This window comes from Acanthaster planci, linkage group LG08, assembly GCF_054643075.1.
Source record: "Acanthaster planci isolate LZ-2023a linkage group LG08, COTS_SCS, whole genome shotgun sequence".
NCBI lineage: Eukaryota > Metazoa > Echinodermata > Asteroidea > Valvatida > Acanthasteridae > Acanthaster > Acanthaster planci.
Genome location: NC_141784.1, coordinates 5,441,894 through 5,461,359, shown reverse-complemented (window position 1 = coordinate 5,461,359; position 19,466 = coordinate 5,441,894). Strand labels below are relative to the sequence as shown.

The 19,466-nt window shown below is 39.9% G+C and overlaps 1 protein-coding gene across 2 annotated transcripts in view; it reads left to right on the top strand.

Annotated features, from left to right (window-relative positions):
- Positions 1-19,466, top strand: part of LOC110974648 (guanine nucleotide-binding protein G(q) subunit alpha) — a 39,053-nt gene that overhangs the window by 4,839 nt on the left and 14,748 nt on the right. Inside the window, exons 1-3 of one of the 2 annotated variants that reach the window (XM_087140386.1) lie at positions 8,413-8,529; positions 9,442-9,626; positions 16,916-17,070. In XM_087140386.1, coding sequence (XP_086996512.1) covers positions 9,480-9,626; positions 16,916-17,070 — 302 coding nt within the window. In that variant the 5' untranslated portion in view covers positions 8,413-8,529; positions 9,442-9,479. Of the gene's footprint in view, positions 1-8,412; positions 8,530-9,441; positions 9,627-16,915; positions 17,071-19,466 lie in introns of those variants that run through there. The other variant, XM_022226452.2, reaches the window with a different exon arrangement.

Here is a 19,466-nt window from a genome sequence, read left to right as displayed (position 1 = left end):
ACTGAGCTTTGTCCAACCTTGTGGCTTCATTTCATTTGAGGCCTAGCGAAACCCAAAACTCAGACTTGGTCTTTTCTTAATCGTAAACATTGTAAGGGCAAGGTCTGTGAATTTTTTCCCTTTGATTACACAATGAATTGGACAACACACATGTAGAACTGTTGCTGCATTAGGTTGAAAAATTGAGAGCCGTTGTCTGAAGTTTGTGCAGAAAACTTAAGAATGCCAAGCATCGAATTGTGTTGGTATTGATTTTACAAGTTTCATATGTAGGAGCCTTGGTTAACTAGCCTAATGTGAGAAGAGAAATACTTTACTGTGTTGTATGCATGTACATCGTAAGAACGCATACCGTGCATATGGTAGAACATTCGAGGCTTCCCCTGTACATGTATTAAATATGTGTAGAAGAATTCCAGAAAAATTTACAATAGTCCTTGGTGTAGAATAATAATTATATATACATATATACCCGAGCGTTCATGGATGTACTTGCCTTATTGTAATTACTGTTTTTTACATTGGATTTTGTAACTAGAGCATATTCCTGTGAGTTTGATCTTACATAACATTTGAGAGATATTTCATTCCTTTAGGATACCCTTAATCTGCATAAATGGTCTTCCACGTCTCCATGTTTCAAATGTGTGTCCTTAAGTTACCAGCACTCATTACCATCCTAAAAACTAAGGATTTTTACTTTGATATCAGCATAAAACAACATTTGTTACGCATTTTATGTACATGTACACATACCGGTACGTGCAAAAGCACCTCAAAGTGGAGATTTTGTCTGTATTCAAAACGTGATCACTTTTATTTTTCATTGTGAAGAGACAGTTTGAAAAGAACAGCGAGTAGTCTGTGAATGTACATGTAAGCTTTTTGCTTAGCAAAAGCCTTTGGGGTCAGGGTACAGTAACTAAAATTCCTGAGGTCGTCCAGTTGAAATTTACATTTTTAGTGTGGCTGTAAAACATGTAGACAGTGATTTTGCCATACTGGTACGTGCTTTTGTATATACATTTGTTATTTATTCTCCCAAACTGATTTCGCACAAAGCTTATTCTGTGGTCAGAGGTTACATGTGTTTAACATGTCATAACGGTTACGGATCAAACTGTAAGGCAGTAGCCACTGTTGACGATTCCTTTGTCCTTTTATACAATTCTTGTACTTTGACACAGACAAAAGAGCTGTCCTCGTTACTGTGAGTGAACACATGCAGCTGCAAAGGCTGCTGTTTGCTTTCGTTTTTCAAAACAACGTTTGCATCAATATTCTGTTGTGGCCCACGTGGCCCAATATTATTGAATTAATTGGAAGCATTGGTGAATAAAGTTTGTTTATATTCCCTTTATTTGGATTTAAAAGAGACGGTTGTTTTCACCACCTCATACAGTAATTTACATTCAGAAAAGAAAGGAAGGAGTAGGCTGTTGGTAATGTAAAGATGAAAAAGTGATGAGAACGTTTTCCATAACTCAATTACTTTTGTGTATTCTTTCCTTGCATCTTGATTAATTTGCCCTAGTGTAGAAAGAGCAAGTTTATTTCTAAAGTGGGTTAACTGTTCAGATTGGTTGATATCAGAGAACATCTTTCATGGAAAGGATTGTGTTACTCTTGCACGATTTTACGAAAAGGGCAAAAAGGAAGCTTGCAAAAGGATGAGAAATAATTCTAATTGTAGTGGTTGGAATTGCTTTGACTTCTCATAGTTAATACACCTCCCATTGATTCCATAATGCTGGCTTGTAACCATGGTAACACCAATGAAGATTGGAGCACTTCCTTTTTTGTTTGATGTGGTCACTGTTGATGTCTTGCATAAGTATAGACATACATGTGTCCTTTCAATGTTTTATTATTATTAATATCTGACCATTTCAAAGGTCGTGAAAGAAGATGTCCCAGTCCACCCAAGCCATCCAACGTTTGCGCCCAATCCTGCCCCTACATTGTATTTGCCCCAGCAGTTTGCTGGTTTTGTGGATGTTTCAGAGTAACGTTATATCATGATAATACAAGAACTGATTGTTTTGTATAGTTCCTTTGCTGCCTTAAACAGGTCGTTAGGATACTTTTTGTTCGTGTGACTGGCACTGTAGCTGTACATAGATGGTCCTACATTGGCTCCTTTAACCCTAACCCTAGATAATACTACAAATTACTACTTGTAGTAAAATGTAATACTGAGCGCTGTCGCTTGTAAGAGGACATGACTTCATTGTTCTGTGAAGACATAAGATACAATAGATAAGACAATGTACCATACAGTGCTGTGGCACTATGAATGCATGGCTTTATTGTTCTCTGTACAAGTAACAATGGAAGGAACCTAGCCAGAAGTAGTAATCTGTAGCGCTAGGTCCTTCAGGCTCAGGCTACTACCTAGTATTTTGTAGTACTGTGTAGTGTAAGCCAAACAATATGCTTGGTAGTTAGGGTTAAGAAGGCCACGCTATGCCATCTGTTGTGTCAACCTGTATTTTGTACATCATGGCAATAATAATTCAGTTCCTAGTAGCTTTGCATCAATTTTTGCTCCATTATAAAAAGACTACCAGCAAAAAGTCACAGTTGTGTGCATATTTCTTGTTACAGCTTTCCTTCCAAGGTTTGCCTGACATGACACTAGAAAACAATTTTTGGTGTGGTATTTTAGTTATTTCAAAGTCCCTGCGCTGCCCAAGACCACCACCCCACCCTGTCCAGCACTGTATTTTATTTACAGATTCACCACTCAATAACAATAGTGTAATATAATTGTTAATGGGTTAAAGACTTTCTAATGTCCACAAAAAGAAGACATGGATTGATACTGTACATCTATTTTCTCATGGCCACATGTAAAGACATTTGCCAATGTTTTATAACAATGAGGACATTTGTTAGCCCTAATTTCATTAGCGTGAGCATTTTAATATTGCACATAAAGGTAGACAGGTTTCGTCTAAGATATTCATGCGTGCCAACCATCAAATGACATGGTCATATTCATGTGAAATAAGCTGCATCTTGTATTGGGAAATACATGTACAGTACATGTACATGTATGTGGGCATTTCAATTAAAAAACCCTCCTTTTGCTGTAACCGTCAAAAATAGTAAAAAATTCCTTCCACTTCCCCATGTATAATGCATATATGTAGACATATCATGTCACTTGACTGATTTTGACTGACAGGACAACTGTGTTGAGAATGCATCTTTTCTGAACGAGAAATGAGAAGAGTGTGAATGCTTACAGTTGTTTAGAGAAACAGCCTCATGAAAAGAAAGTCTGTGGAATTGGTTTTGTTTGTTATTTTCGTGGATTAGTTTTTAAAATTTTTTTTGTTGCATGCATGAAATGCGTTTGAGTTTTCGGTGCCATGCTAACCTCTTTGTGTGGCTTGAAGGACATTTGCTTATTTTTTTTCTCTGTAGTTGGAAAGTTTTTAACTTTTGTATCAAATGATGATATTTCCCTCTAACATTCCAAAGCAAAATTGCTTTTTGTAGGATGTCCACCAAGTGACATTTAAGTGGGTGTTGAAAGGGGAGATGCTTACATACAACAGGTTGTGACACCTGCTGACATTTAGCATTCTGTAATAGAAAATGGACACTCCCAAAATGGAAAGTTGTCATTGCCATGGTTTCCTTTGTCCTCATTGCGTTATTGATTTATAAACAGATGTGTTGAAATACCACAGAACACATTTTACATATATCGTACCAGTACATTTATGAAAATGAATAGATGAATTACAGTGTATGATGGGTGTCGTGATAAATGCAGGCTTGTCGGAGGCAGCAGTCGTACTTCTAATTGTGTGTGTGGGGGGGGTGGGGATTCAGGGAAATTCCCCTGGTGCACGGAAACACATGCGAGACCGACACCGTATGTTGAAAGTGGTTGTCTATTTCATGATGATAGGTGTGGTCATGCCTGTAGTTTGCATTACCATGCATTGTAATGCAATACACATAACCCTTTCAGGGAAAATCATTTTAATTGAATTGAAATTCAGTGATGGAAGGCAAAGGTTTCTTTACCATAAGTTTGTTGCTTTGTTCACTTTTTGTTTCTAGGGTGTTACTATTCTATGGATTCTTTTCTTGCAAGAGGTCTTAAAGTACATGTACATGCATGTGTGGAAATACACTGGTACATCGGCACTCATTGCTCTTACAACTGTAGAACTGTTCATTAATTTTCCCCACCCCCCCAGATCTATGTTCACTGTGGTGATGCTTTGATGCCTGAAAAGTGACCAAGTTGATATCTGTGATCTAGCTTATATCAAGTTAGCCAAATTCGTCCATGTCGGGTGGACTGACTTGGGGAAGTCGGTGGACTGACGTAGGGAAAACTAGAGATTCCGAGGGTATTCTGAGAACATGCGAAAATGTACATGTACATGTACCTGCAGTGTGCGTAGATGCTGTTGATGGGAAATTCTCCCTTCACTTAAGCAGACTATACTGCAACATTAATTCCTTTTATTGTGGAAAAGTGGCTTCTTCTACTGTGTATTTCAGAACAGTGCATGTGTTCTACACGTATGTCTCCTGATTCCATGTTGGTGACTAATATTTCTTCCAGCAGCCTTCTAAAAATGTTGAAACCAACGTACATGTAGTATTGTAGATACGATACATGCATTTATTTAGTTTCTTTATTGTGTGGGTCCTTAATTTTAATAAATACATGGACATATACTATAACTGTGTACATGTACACTGTAACTATTTGCATTGAATTGTCTTGGAGAATTACACTTTTATATGTAATGCTGATGAATGCAAATTTATTAATATACATCGTAAGTCTAAACTATACATGTATACTTTAGGGCTGAGTCATGTGTTTATTGTTAATTACTTGCAGGGGTGTGAGAATTCAGCTTTTTAGCTGATTTCAGCTTTTTTATTCATAGATGTTGACCCCGAATTTCAGCTTTTTTGTACACCTGGACTGTTACAAAAGTATGGGAACTTATTACGTTTCAGCTGTGTGCTGGCTAGTTTCAGCTTTAAGTTAACGTTGCCACTCACAGCCCTGTACATGTACTTGTTTACTTTCATTTTGTGAAGCCCATGCATGTATTGGTTGTCTATTGTACTGCCCCACACTCTGGATTGCAGCACAAGGTTCCTAAACAATGAAACATCAGAATTTTGATTTTGATGAAAAAAAATCACCTTCAACGTTCCCTCTTGTTAAGCATTTTAACCAGAATGATTATGTACATACGGTATATAGAGAGTACTTGCGGCAAAATACATGTATGTACATGTAGGCTACTTGTGAATAAAATGTCTCAAACTCTCAATTGGGTTAGCACCTTCAACGTGTACATGTACCTGAACACGGAACTTTTTATGATCAAGGAAGTAATTTTGAAGAGATACATGTAATTCCCGATGAACAGGAAATGTAATATGTAGGAGGATACTTTGCCGGTACCAGTAGGTGTAAACCTGGCACGACTTCGATTTCCACCCACTAATTCTTTTCCTGTCGCACGTACACGACTTGGAGGTCAGAACCACTAAGCTAGAAACTTCCGTCTGTTAGATGAATGTCATTTTGTTGGTGGTGTCCTGAGATTTCTAGGTGAATGAACAAAGCAGGCAGAATAGGTAAGGAGACAGAGAGTGGGAACAATGAGCCATTTCAGTTTCTCAAAAAGGCTAGATCATGTTGAGGAAAAAAACAAACCAGCTTGACCATGTCGAGAACATGTACATGAATGTGTAAGGTGGTACATGTATACGGCTTCCTGGATAGGGCCAACATGGTGCACTTACATGTATTACTGTTCTTGGATGTTCTTCAACGCACTTTATATTGAGCATGCATTGTTGGGATATCAAACTCATTGTTGAAAGTAGCTTTCAAGAAATCTTTTCAGGGAATAAAGAATTTCCATTTTAGTTTAATATGCTTCAAGAAACCTACAATTTTGTTGAGCAATTAATAGTTTCATTTACTACACTTCATACATATTCGTGAGCAAATCGGGTACGTCATTGGCCAATTCCACCTCCAGAGTGCAAAATTAGACCCAAAAAGTGCTCAGACAAAATGTCATCACGCAACCACTTTAGTTCTGCTATTACCTGCTTTTGATCTGCTATATTATGTAAAAGACAGAGTTGTAAGGTGCAGTGTCAGGGGTCACAATTCACTTTTTTTCCTGGTCCTACCAGAACTGCACACGCAGCCGCATTGAGCAATCCTTGTTCGGGTGCAGGCCACAACGTTTCTTGATTTTGTTTAGTTTGCGCAATTGGGCAGGCCATGTCATAAATCTACTTGCTTGAATTGGATCAACACTAGCCAAAGATTTCTCAGAATCCACAATTATTGTTATTTAACTGAGGCCTACTGCATATATGCAGTCTTTTATTAGGCGTAAAAAAATACATGGCGTAGTTGTGCTGTGCATTCCTCTCAAAAATTGGGTCGGTCATGTTGGTAGGTTGGAAGGTTTTTTTTGTTTGGGGGCAATTTTGTGCTGATTGAATGGCATCGGGGGGGGGGGGCATAGCCTCCAAAAGTATCTCAAAGAGTGATGAACACCTGTCTTTAATCTATGTAAAAATTTCTACATATGGCAATTCACGAGAAAATTATGAACAATTCACACAGTCAAGACAGCAACCATGATGGCAAATTGGCCAACACTGTCCGTGTATCACGTGATAAGCGTGCATGATGCATTCAGACCAGCGGGCGCTAAACCTTGTGCCATGAGCAGAACAACCTCAAATTACACTCGCGAACACAGAAGATACAGACATAAATAAGAGACCAAGTTCTGTGAATTAACTCGCAGAAAAGCTCTTGCAACATAACATCGATGTCTTTCCGGCCTGCAGCCTTTTGCATCCGCAGCGTGCACCCCCGATGAAGAGTGCTTATGCACAGTACATCCAGTACAGACTAATAGCGGTTGCTACAATTTCATAACACATTCTTTTGCATGGGTGCGGCGCAGCAGGAACCAGCGCACACTCTCAAAACAGAGGAGACTGCCAACACATCATGTTGAAAGGTTTTTCTCAGAATTGCAAAATGTTTGATGAAGATGGTTCTGGGGTTGGCCTCCTTACTGCAACACACCACAAGTGCACAGCACATCTCCACAAAGCTGCTTGGTTTTCTGTCGTAGATCCTGCCCCGTCATGTGTTTGTGGTGTTCACGAAATACAGAGTTGTGCATGGACTGCACAGGCTTGAGCAGGGAATGTTGGGGCCCACCCTGCTTAAGTATGCACATATGCGGGTTTGACCTTGACTTGGCTGAACTTTGTGGAGTCCTGTCTGTGCATACAGTACGTTACCATAGGGAGAGGACTTTGCTAGGGATGCAGGATCATCGTTACAAGCATTGGAATGATGATGAAGCACATGCTTGCAATCAGATTATCCAGGAAGCATTGGAGCAGGAGTACGTGTAATAAAAGGAATTGCCTGAGCTGGAGTGATTATGGGAGATCCGCGTATAATACATACCATGGAGATTGGCATTGGTAACTGTTCAGTGTAGGCAGTTTTCAGAATTACTGCCGTGAATCCTTCAAGGATAATTCTAACATACATGTATTCCCAAACCCTTTGAATGGAATGTCAGCTGTCTGGTTCACATCCGCAGCAAGTTGGATTTTTTTTTTTAATCAGTCAGGGCTCAAAAAAAAGATACTGAAGGCACTTTAAAATTGGAAATGCATGTATTAATCAGTCTGGAGTATTACCATATTTGGAGGGGCTATTACATCACAAATCTCACACAATCTGACCAGTCTCAAGGCTTGTTCTACGTGTTGCAGCCTACAACAAATTGTATGGGTGTTTCCATGATATGGGATGCTTTTCTTAAACGTTGCAGCATATGGAACAGAAAATTTCCAACTGCAAAAATTTGATTGGCTGTGCAAAAAAGCTGACTACAGACAAATACCAGAAGTTCTAAAACACATTTGTAACGATGGGATTTAAAGTTCATTATTGCCAACTTGAGATATTTTAAGTTGAATTTGGACAAAAATTGCTGCATCAGTAGGGAAAGGTCACTATGCCCATATATGGTAATACTATAGACTGTTAATGGAGCGTAACAGAACATTGGACTGCGGTGGGAGCATCCATTTTGTTGTGCATTTGTTAAGAGTTTTGATGACGTGTGTAGCAATCACTGAAATAAAGGTTTTTCCAGGTCGTCATAAACCATGTGTGTGGTAAGGACAATGAGAATCGCTGTAGGAGGCAAAGTGTTGATTGGTTTTTTTAATCGTTGGCAGTAGGTTGCCATGGGGACAACAAACAAACTGAAACACAATTTGTGTAAATCCAGTTTGTTGGAGCGGATGTAAATGAGGATGTGCTGTTCATGTTGGATATATCACTTTGATCTGCTTGCGTTCCTGTGTCGTGCTGGCAGGTTTTTTTTATTTTGAAATTAGGCCTCAGTCTCCAAACCCAAACCAATGATTTCATGGATTTGGTTGGGGCTCAGGGATGATTTTTCATTGGTCAGTAGCACATTTTTAGTTTGTCATAAGAGTCATAAAATCAGTCACAGCTGAAGCATATTGGATGCACAGTTTTGGGCTGAAAACATTTTTTTTCCAGTAGAGCATATGTGCATGTATACCGGTACGTGTCTGCTTTTGTTGAATGAAAATTGCCTGTGTCACACGCAGACCCTTTGGGCCAGCTAGGGTAACATGTTTCAAGTTCTTTCAACAAACTAAGATGAGACAGAAAGATGAATGTTTGTCCAGCAAGACTTAAACATTGTAATGATAGGCTCGTAGGATGTGAAGTGGGTTCAGTCATGCAGCTTTGGAATGAACTCACCTGATTTGTTAGCCATGCTCTGGAACATACAGCAATACTTGAGGGCGCTGTTTATGTACATGTACGGCAAGTAAACGACACTTGCTGCATCAAGTAGGGGAGTTTGTGCTCAAGTTTGTTTTATGGTTGCGCTTTTGCAGCAAAATGTGACCAGTTTGGACATGTGACCAGTTTTGGCATGTCGCTGCCCTTTGTTAATTTTATCTGCCCATAGTTAATTTCATAGCTTTCACGCATACATGTGTATTCCGGTGTGCTCTCCGCCGGGTACAGTTGCATGAAAGGGGGAAGTTGTGGTATTTTGAACCCCTCTGGCTTTCTGTTTGAGAAGGAGAGCATATTAAGCAGCAGCCTTGGTACCATCCTCCAGAGATGAGATTATCATGGAGATAATTTCACCGAACCTGAAGGTTACTTCAGTATTCTTTCCAGGCTGGGACAGCGAACAAGTTCAGATAGCTATTGTTTGAAATCACAGCCTCCCTTTTCTTTTTCCTACATAGTGTTTTCAAAATCTGACATTCAGAAGCCGTCTTTCCTCCGCAAAACTGACCCTTTTTTATCTTTCTGTCTGGTTTTTACAGGAACTGGGGAGAGTGGAAAAAGCACATTCATCAAACAGATGAGGATCATCCACGGATCGGGGTACTCGGAAGAAGACCGGAAAACATTCACCAAACTGGTATACCAGAACATCTTCATGGCAGCAAATGCAATGATCAGAGCCATGGATACGTTGAAGATTCCCTATGGTGACCCTACGAATGAGGTCAGTCATCTTTTCGAACCTTCCAAGTTCTACTCTCACTTGATTTATGAGTTTTGGGTTTAAAATGTGATCAGGTGGAAAGTGTTTGATTTGAGGTTTAGTTTTGTTTGGTGGAGTGATTTAGATTCGTAGTAAGAAATTGAGTGCATCAATATGAAAATCGCCCATCTTTGGGGGAGAGAGGCCTTATTTCATTTTTTTTCCCTTTTAATGTCACATTCTTGTTTGACTGCACATGCTGGTTGCACAGTCTTTTAGGAAGAATCTGGAGAGATAGTCATTTTCTAAGAATCACTGATTGTACCATCCTGTGATGTTGGAACCGACTATTAACACAACACTAAGCCCAACTCAGAATGTTATGACTGTGGCTAGGTAACACACTCACCTTTGAAATCCACTGCCTAGTAGCATCAGCCACTTTCCGTAGACAGGTGCTTCACTCCTAGCCGTAGCCAGTTGTTTCAAACAAGGCAAAACTCTTGGCTCGCAGGGAAGTTGTTGTATACTCATCTATAAGGTTCCTGATCTGATATCTCTTACATGGGGCTCAGCTTGAAATGGATGGCTACAGTTCAGCAGTTTAAATTTAAATTGAGATTGAAAAGCAAACTTAATATCTGGAAATGAGTCCATTCGAAATGTTTTACTGGCCTACTGCAACATAATAACAAGTTGGATGACATTTTCAACAAGTTTTCAGATTGCCAGAGGCAATAGAAACCTTGATTTTTCAGAATTGGGCATATTTCATGCACACAGAAATAACAGGAAATAGTTCTGGAACCGTTGGGAATAGTTTGACAACTTTGCCAACCATAAAATTAAATTAAGATAGCTGTAATAACTTGGCCATTGCTGCATTCAGTTAGCACCACTCAACAGATACATGTACATGGAAATGACAGGGAAACACGCTTGTAGATTTTGTTGGAGCAGCTGGAAAAACATCACACTCGTGTTCAACTGGTTGATGTCTGTCTTAGATATTGCACCAGTACCTGACTGAATTGACCATGTTAAGAATTTCAAGTAACACAAAGGAACACAACCAAGTTGGCATGGACAGTCTCTTCTAATAAGTGGGCCTGTACTATTCCAACATGTTTTATACTTGTAAGCGTGAAAGCATGTCACCTGGCTAGGTTAGGAACTTCTGAACCAGTCAAAACAAGTTCTGTATGGCGTTATGCACAAGTGATGTTGGACCTAGGCCTGTCAAAGGAGATGATTAAAAAAAAAAGAAAGTGTTAAATTCCCACTGGAAAGGTCCATATCTTTGAAGCAGTGCTGCGATATAACCTGCCATCCATGGATTGGAAACATGATGGATGGAGTGATAAGATATGAGACTGATTTCTTCGGATTAATGCATGGGGAATGATTTCTGCACACCTGATGTCCCTCGTTTGTTCTATGCCTAACTTAAAAAAAAAGAGAACTAAAATATTAAAAGTGAAATGAAATCCTACATCTGTTACAAGTAGTGTGTCAAACACTCTGTTATGTAGCATGTGACTTGATGTCTGAATTTTTTTTCATATGAAGCTCTAATCCTTGAGAGATTACACGAGTGGAAAAGGTGAAAGTTTTAGGGTCAGTCTGGGTACTGAATACTTTATAAATTCTAATACATCAAAGAATGGTGGATGACAATGTGTGACAGGGTTTCTTACCATGTGTAGGATTTGATTCGTCAATTATTGTAACTCATCTCCCTCCCCCGTTTTTAATCAAGAATTATCCCAAATCTACTAATGTTCAAGATGGTAGCAAATACATGTAGATGTATGTGCCATTGAAAGGGACTTGGTTATGAATGTTCATGTGAAGCTCAGACGCTCTTAAAATGGACATGTTCAGCTTTTGATTCGTGTTTGGCTTGAACTGAAAACCAGTGTTTTGTGATCAATCTCTGTGTATTTGTAATTACTGCAGTGCGTCTCTCAATGCTCTCCTTTCAGAACTCCAACCTGTGTCATGATTTAGGTACCATCTACACCAAGTCAGAAAATAAAACATGTCCGAAAGTCTGGAAAAATCTGTTAGTTCTGTATTCCCACCAAATACGGTGTTTTTTCTCGCAAGTTTCATGTGTGATGTATTACTTGTCGACTTTGCCCTTGATCCTAGGTTGCATGGGTGTGAGGAGGAAACAAGTACAGTGATAAGGAAAAGATAAATGAGATTCAGACAGTACAAGTATAAACATACTTCAAGTGATAATGATTCACGCTCAGCCAAGTGTGAAGCTCATGTAAGCTGTACAAGAGTCGGAAAGTCGCCCTTGACTACATTGCATAGTTACAGCTGGGAACTGTTTACCCCACTGACCCTTGTGCTCTTGGCAATGCTCATGGTCTCTGGTTCCCCCCCCCCAGGGTCAGATTATTTGGTGCATTGTCAGGTTTGACCTTACAAATCAAATGAGTATTCACTGAAGAGTAACTTTGCATGGGGGGGCTGCTTTGGTGCATTGTCAGGTTTGACCTTACAAATCAAATGAGTATTCACTGAAGAGTAACTTTGCATGGGGGGGCTGCTTTGTATGCTTGTTGGTCTTTTCATTCATAATAAACAAGATATGTTCAGTGAAAGATTATGGGGTGGGATTAAAAACTTGTTTGCTTTGAAGGTGGATGTGTCTTTTACCTCTTGGGCCTGCACGTTTAAATGGCATAGTATGGAAATGATCGATATAGGCATTTTTTGCTTAATTATACATTAACTCAATAGTACAAGTCACACTGGGAATCAGTCTGCATACCCCATGAAAATAACTAGTGCTGCAGCTGAACCGCTGTACTGAATCAGAAATCATTGAACGTGGCACTTTCGAACCGAACCAACCTGGTTGGTTTGGATGTTCAGCTTTCACATGACATGGCATTGATAGCACGTGGAATGCATGCAAGAAAACTTGAAACAAAAGCAAGCACAACGAAAAATGGGTAATGAGCCGCGCTGGTGCTTGGCACATGTGTGTACACATGTGTGTGTACACATGTGCGTGTACACATGTGCGTGTACACATGTGCGTGTACACATGTGCGTGTACACATGTGCGTGTACACATGTGCGTGTACACATGTGCGTGTGCACATGTGCGTGTGCACATGTGCGTGTGCACATGTGCGTGTGCACATGTGCGTGTACACATGTGCGTGTACACATGTGCGTGTACACATGTGCGTGTACACATGTTTTGTAAATATACATGTACAGTAAACACACCATGGCCCCGCATCATGTGATGGTTGTAAAAAGCACGTGGTGAGAATTCACTAATCATCACCGGACAACATGCAAAGTACGGCATTTCTGCTATATACAGTACAACACGAAATTCTCACTACATCCAGTTGTGCTTATGTACTGGTATATTAAGATATTAGCACTATGTTTGTCAATCTCTGAAAACCACACCTGTACATTACATATTGGGCCAATGATGTCATAAATGGCATTGCAAAAGGAATTTTGATTGGATGCTGATCATAGTTGGACTTACGCTCAATCGAAGGCAACTCCGGAGGGAATACTGATTTTGCCAGCACTGCAGCGCGCAACAAGATTGGTTCACGTGGTGGCCTAACTTGTCTTTCATTTAATCATGTTTGATAGAAGTTATAGTGTTAATATGTTGGAATGGAATTTTGCCAGATCTTAAATAACAAAATACTGTATCTCAAATAACAAAATACTGTTATCCATTCAAAAAAAAAAAAAAAGACAGATGGAAAATTGCTCCTTGGGCCACGTGGGCACCATCCTGGAAAAGAGTGCTGACTTGATATCAAGGTTCTTCTTCACATACATAGTTTTGCAGTTGAATTTGTTTCATGAAAAATAACCAAAACACAATTCGCATGAAAGCTAATTTGATCTTGTATCCTATAGAGGAGGAAACTCCCATTTGAACTTGCTGTTTTTCTGTTTTCACATATCCTATGATCATTTTGTTGAGTCAAGCGTGGTCCAAACACAACCACTTTTGGTTGGTAAAACTTGTTCTGAAAATGTCACACCTCTGACAGTAACTTTTTATGGAATTTTAAATCCTGAACAAACTTTGAGGAAACGGCTTAGAAAAACAAGTGTTAAAATTGAAGTTGCTGGTAGATGGGGATGAAGGAGATTCATTGTTGGTAAAATGAAGGCGTTTTACATGCAGAAGTACAGTACGGCACGTTGGTGGTGAGCTCTTCAATGTCTTTTATGTGTAGTGTGCGTGTACGTACATGTGTGTACATGTCCGAACCCGAACCGAACCATACATGTAGTTCAGCAAAAATTTTCCAAACCGATCCTGAACGGAACCTGGGCACCAACTTGCAGCACTAGTTTTAACCTTACACATACCGGGGGTACCGGCACGTGTACCAAACAATTCTTCACCGTTCATCCAGGAAACACTACAATAATTGTTTTTGAATTCATACTGTCTCAAATGAATTCGTTGTTTTTATGTGGGTACTTTTGAAGGGTTTTGATTTGGTATTCATGGAATTAGCATGATATTCACAGTCTTGCCTTTAACTACCACCTGACAGGTTCCTTTTTTAGCACAGCAGATGTTTCTGGTTCTCAAGGTCATCGTACTTTTCCCACTGCTTCCCTGGCACTCCTTTGTTTCACTGTATCCATTTCATGCTTGGGGAAACCGGTGCACAGCTACATGTAGTTGTTACTAGTTGCCACTGGTAACCACTGGTTCCCTGCGTCTCTTGTGGGTCAAGGTGGAACCTTGTTCAGCCAGCAAGGGTGGCCGTCTCCAGGATTATAATTTCCGTGTTCTGGAGATGACTTGAATGAGCTGACTCAGGTGATTATGTCTCCTCTTCCTCCTGCATTGTAATTTGATTGAGGAGGACACTGACTGGTCATGTAGCGATTGAAAGGTTTAGCAGAGGGGTTGGGCAGATGCAACCTCTCCCTTGCATCGAATCTAACTCAATCCCTTGGCTGTTACAGCGAGGAAATGGGAAATCAAATTTAGAAGAATGTATTGTGTGGAGCCAAGGTTTTTTTCCCCGTTGTTTTAAAAGTTCTTGGTTCATTCCCTGGAACAGCTTTGTGATTTTTACATTTGACAGATTACGAAAAGATTTTAGGCTCAAATTAGATGAATACTTTGTGCTAATCATTTTCGAAACCAACTTAATCTGTTTAGGGTGAGCCAAGAAATTGTTGGAAAATTTCCACATCTTATTTTTAGTTTGGCCTTGGCAGCGTGACTGCCTGGGATCCATGAGATCTCCCAGGGAATGCCAGTCATAACCTCCAACAGGGAATTTCGGCTATTGATGGATAGTAATACAGCAACAGTTGCAGTTTTCTTGGGGGTAAAGTCATGTAAGATCCAGTGATTCCCCCTCCCAATTTCATGTTGGCCGTAAGTTGAATGGGTAGATCTGTAGGTACATGTAGTTGACACTTTATTTCCAGAGGATGACCTGCAGTGAGTTTCCATGATAATCTGCCAGTGTCCCAAGAAATTGACTGTGTGTGGTACCTCGACTCGGCAGTGATCCATGACAAGTCATGGCAAAGATCACTCCATGGCGTTTCGCTTGTCGCCAATCGCCCAAACGCTTCTGAAACAACCTGGACAATTCAATATCAAAATGAAGATATAAGATTACACCTGCAACTAGTTTTTCCTATCGATTCTAAACATCCATGCAATAGTATGTTTTAATTTTTTCCCTTCGCGCAGACAGGAAAATCATTGACCGAAGTGTTTGCGTCAGTTTAATGAACACTAATCACAATCACAGCACAAAGATGAATGTGAAACATGTCACAATGGATCACAAACAGAGAGATTACAACTGTGACCTGTCAATTGTAATTACACAGCATCACTGGCTCTATGTAAAACTGTTGATAGAATTTGTTTCCAATTCCTCTGCGCCAAGCATCTGTCAGGAAGCACTTCGTTATTTTATTAGTGAGGACTGTGACATGCATACCATTTCAAGGAAGAAATGAAACTGATGTGATCTGAAAAGGTCGTGTGATGGTGGCTTTTATCATGTTTATCCTTTGTTCAGCAGAAGTTGTTGCCGCTCAAAAAGTGTGTGGGTCGAGCTTTTTCATGGAAAATGATGCTGCACACAGGGAAAAACCAAAACATGACGGCGTAAAATTGATTAAATTTCCAGTAGGTTGTAGGCATCGTGATATTTTGATCTTCTGGCTGAATTAGATCATATTTAAACTTATGAGAGGCAGATCAGAACTGGGGCAGTGTTTGCCCTGACAATAGGCATTCATGCGGACAATGGCCCGGTCTTGTCGTGTGAGAGGGTTACACGTTTCTGATGTGTCAATGGTTGTTCCTCTTTAGGTCACAGCCACAGAGCTGATGTGGTTTGAGCCTTTTGCGGTCAGAACGCCCGTTGAATGGACGGCCATGTCTATTGGATGTGAACCCTGCTCTTGCATTGTGCAGTTGTTGCGAGCACACTTTTGTGCCGCTGCGCTGTGGATGGTGTCACATGTTTGTTGCTAAGGTCTCACATTTCAACAGTAGGGAGTGGGATACTCTTCAGATGCACTCTCTTCTTTGATGTAAAATGCCACTGAAGGAGAAATAGTGTGCCAGTTTCCTTTTTTGTTTTGTCGGAATTCAAGAACATAGTTAACTCTGGTCCAGAAATATTTAGCTGCCAGACATTCTTAAAACTTTTCTTTCAGTTCCAAAGAAACCATTCATCTGAAGTTAGTAGTTTTTCAGAGTAAAGAAGACATTATTTTTTTTGGCAAAGAAAAAAATGTATTTTATGTGGCAAAATTTAAAATGAATTTGAGAATCTGTAGCAGTGTTTTTAATGGTTCCTTTTGTTCCAAACTATATTTTCATTCAGGTGACCATCGTACTGAAATGTTGTTACATTCTCTGTCGAAAGGTGGGGAAATTCTAAGCATAATAAAGTACAAGGAAGAAATGGCAAATGTTACTGAGCAATATGGGCGATTCACAATAGTGTGCCACCAAGAGTTTGCAACGCGTTGGCCAATCACAATGCGCGAAATCTGTTGACCATTTCCAAACGCGCATTTGGTCGACAGATTTCGCGCACTGATTGGCCCACGCGTTGCGAACTCTTGGTGGGGCACTGCTGTGAAACGGACGTATTTGTTTTTGTCAAGAAAAGACCCCTTAATGAGAATGTCCTGAAACCTCAAGGCCTGTACACATGAATGTCTGACCTGAGAACGTGATTGTATTTCAAGAGATATGTGTCAGTGAATGTTGTTCTCTTTTTGGTTTTCATCCACAGAAAAGGTCTGCAGATATTAGATTAATAGACCACGAGAATGTAACACAGTTTGTAGAACCAAACGTAACGTACATAGAAAGTATATGGAGCGATTCTGGTATACAGGAGTGCTACGACAGAAGGAGAGAATACCAGCTCACTGATTCAGCAAAATAGTAAGTTTCTCCTTTTCCCCATCGACTTACTCCCTCCCGTTTACTCTCCCCCAGCCTAAAATCCCCTGCCACTATCCATCCCCTCCCCAGTCAGTCAGTCTGACCTTGGTGTCATGAGTATGCTGTGCCCAGCATTTTCCAGAAACGGTTCAAAATTCCCAGCAAAGCTTTCAAGCCCGCTTTTCTTTTTCCATTCAGGAACAGGTCTCCATGTTCCAAGGGGTTATTGTCACTTTTTTTCAAAACAGCAAAATAGCTCATTGTGTATACAATTTACGGACGTGATTGTGAATCAAATCAGTTCACTGAATCACATCATATAGCCAATATTCATGTACCTGTACACGTATGTCAGACTCTAGAGATGAAACGTAAGGTGCTAGGTTTCCCATTTTCTAAAATCAAAATTCTATGTTTTCTGGTTTTTTTTTTTTTTGTTGGACATTCAACATTTTGACAAACTCAGCTGGTTCCCAAGGAAATGTGAATCCCTGCACTACAGCTGTGTTACCAGTGATGGTGACGTTACAGTGACATGTACTATATGTATTATACATACTGGTACTGCACTTGCATTTTGGCAATTGGCCAGCAATCACTTGAGGCCTGTACCAGTACAAATATATCTTTAGTAAAAAAAAAAAGACAACGCGACAAAAACTGTTAAGAGTAAATAGCTATCAAAACATTTTTCGAAAGAATATTTTTTCTAAAAGCCTCTTTATTGGCAGTTAAGTTAACCCTAACCTCCCTGCCCTGACCTTTTGCAAGGTACAACACCACCCTCAATCCTGCTGAATCTTCCATTATTTCTGGAATATGCTCCAGGGTGTCTACTGTCTCAATCCTTCCAAATAGTTTTGAGGCGGTGCAAATGGTATCCTGAAGCTGTGTGGGTGATTTCCTTTTAAATCTAGACATGAAATTACAAATGTACTTGTTTGCATGGCTGAGCATAAACAACATAAGGTCTAACTCACAATGTACCTTTTTTTCCCCATTCTTCCTGAATCCTCCAATTTCCTACAAAACCTCACGGAGGATTTTGGAGTCTTGAGGAGAGTTAGGGTTCATGCAATATGGAATTCCATGTTGTCCTTTTTTTTTCATAACGTTCTGTTGGACTTTGATGAAAAAGAGAATGACATTAAAAAAAAAAACCACACCAAGATTGGGAGCAGGAGTTCTGCCAAATTCTTTTTTTCAAATGGGCAGGAAATGGGTCTAAATACAGCTGCAATCTGTTGCAATTCAGAGGAGGCTGCTTGAAGATAATGCACAAGGTCAGTCGGTTCCCCTCGCTGTAAATAGATGAAGCAACTGTCTCTAAATAGACTCAGCATTTCCCATGCGTCAGAGTGTTGACGTCAAACGAGTTGGAAGTGCATAGACAAACGATGGCGGTATACACACTTGTTTCCTTCGCCTGGTTGCTGTTTGTGCGACAGGTCCTGGGTAGTGGCAGTCATAAGGAAAAACAAAAGAGAATGGTTTTGTAAGATTAATGGAATTGTTTGTTGCCCTTGAAAATGACTGGGGGTTGAATTATTAAAACAGGAATTTAAAATGAGAGAAATCGAAAAAAAGGGGAGAACAAAAACACATGTTGTAAGAAAAAAGTGTTCTGGAAGAGTTCCAATTAAACAAATTAATTACAAGGGAAAGAAAATTGAATAAAGTTAGCGAAATTTCAAATTATAAGTACACAAAGGAATGACAAGGAATTATACATTCTGTGCAAGATTTTCCAATCCCTCTACGGTTGTCTTTTTCGGTTTTAATAGCAAGGACAGTTTCTTTGGGTTTGCAAGTGTGGATATATGAAATCATTTCTGCAATTCATGCATGGCTGTGCGGCTTTCTCTCTGTTCATCCCTGCCTTGCATTCATTAAGATCACGTGACACCGCCTACACGGGATGTATTATCATTGGGAGGTTGCTGTATGCGCAAGTGTGTGTACGGGCACACGCGGCCTCATCAGTGTACAATGGGAAAGACTCCAGCCTACTCATTCCATCTACATCGTTGCCTCGTGGCCGGCTGCCTTTGCTAGGGCTGTGCTGTGGTACTGGTCTGCTCCTAATTACTGGCTCAAAGTCCAGTGGCTGACACATGCTCAGGGACCATCTCCAAAGTCTTGTCTCTCGGCTAGCAGCAAACCCTTGTAAATGGGGGATGGGGAGTCTTTGGGAAAGCTAGAAAGAAATGAATTTTTTTTTTTAAATTAGGGGAATTAAATAATCAAGAAATTGCCTAGTAAATTTGTCAACATTATAAAAAAATTTTTTTCATTAACCTTGACAGTCCTGGATCCTTCAATCTGAATATGGTTTGGCACACACCCAAGGGAACTAGTGTTAATATTTCTGCCCAGTATTAATGAAGTATACTGGT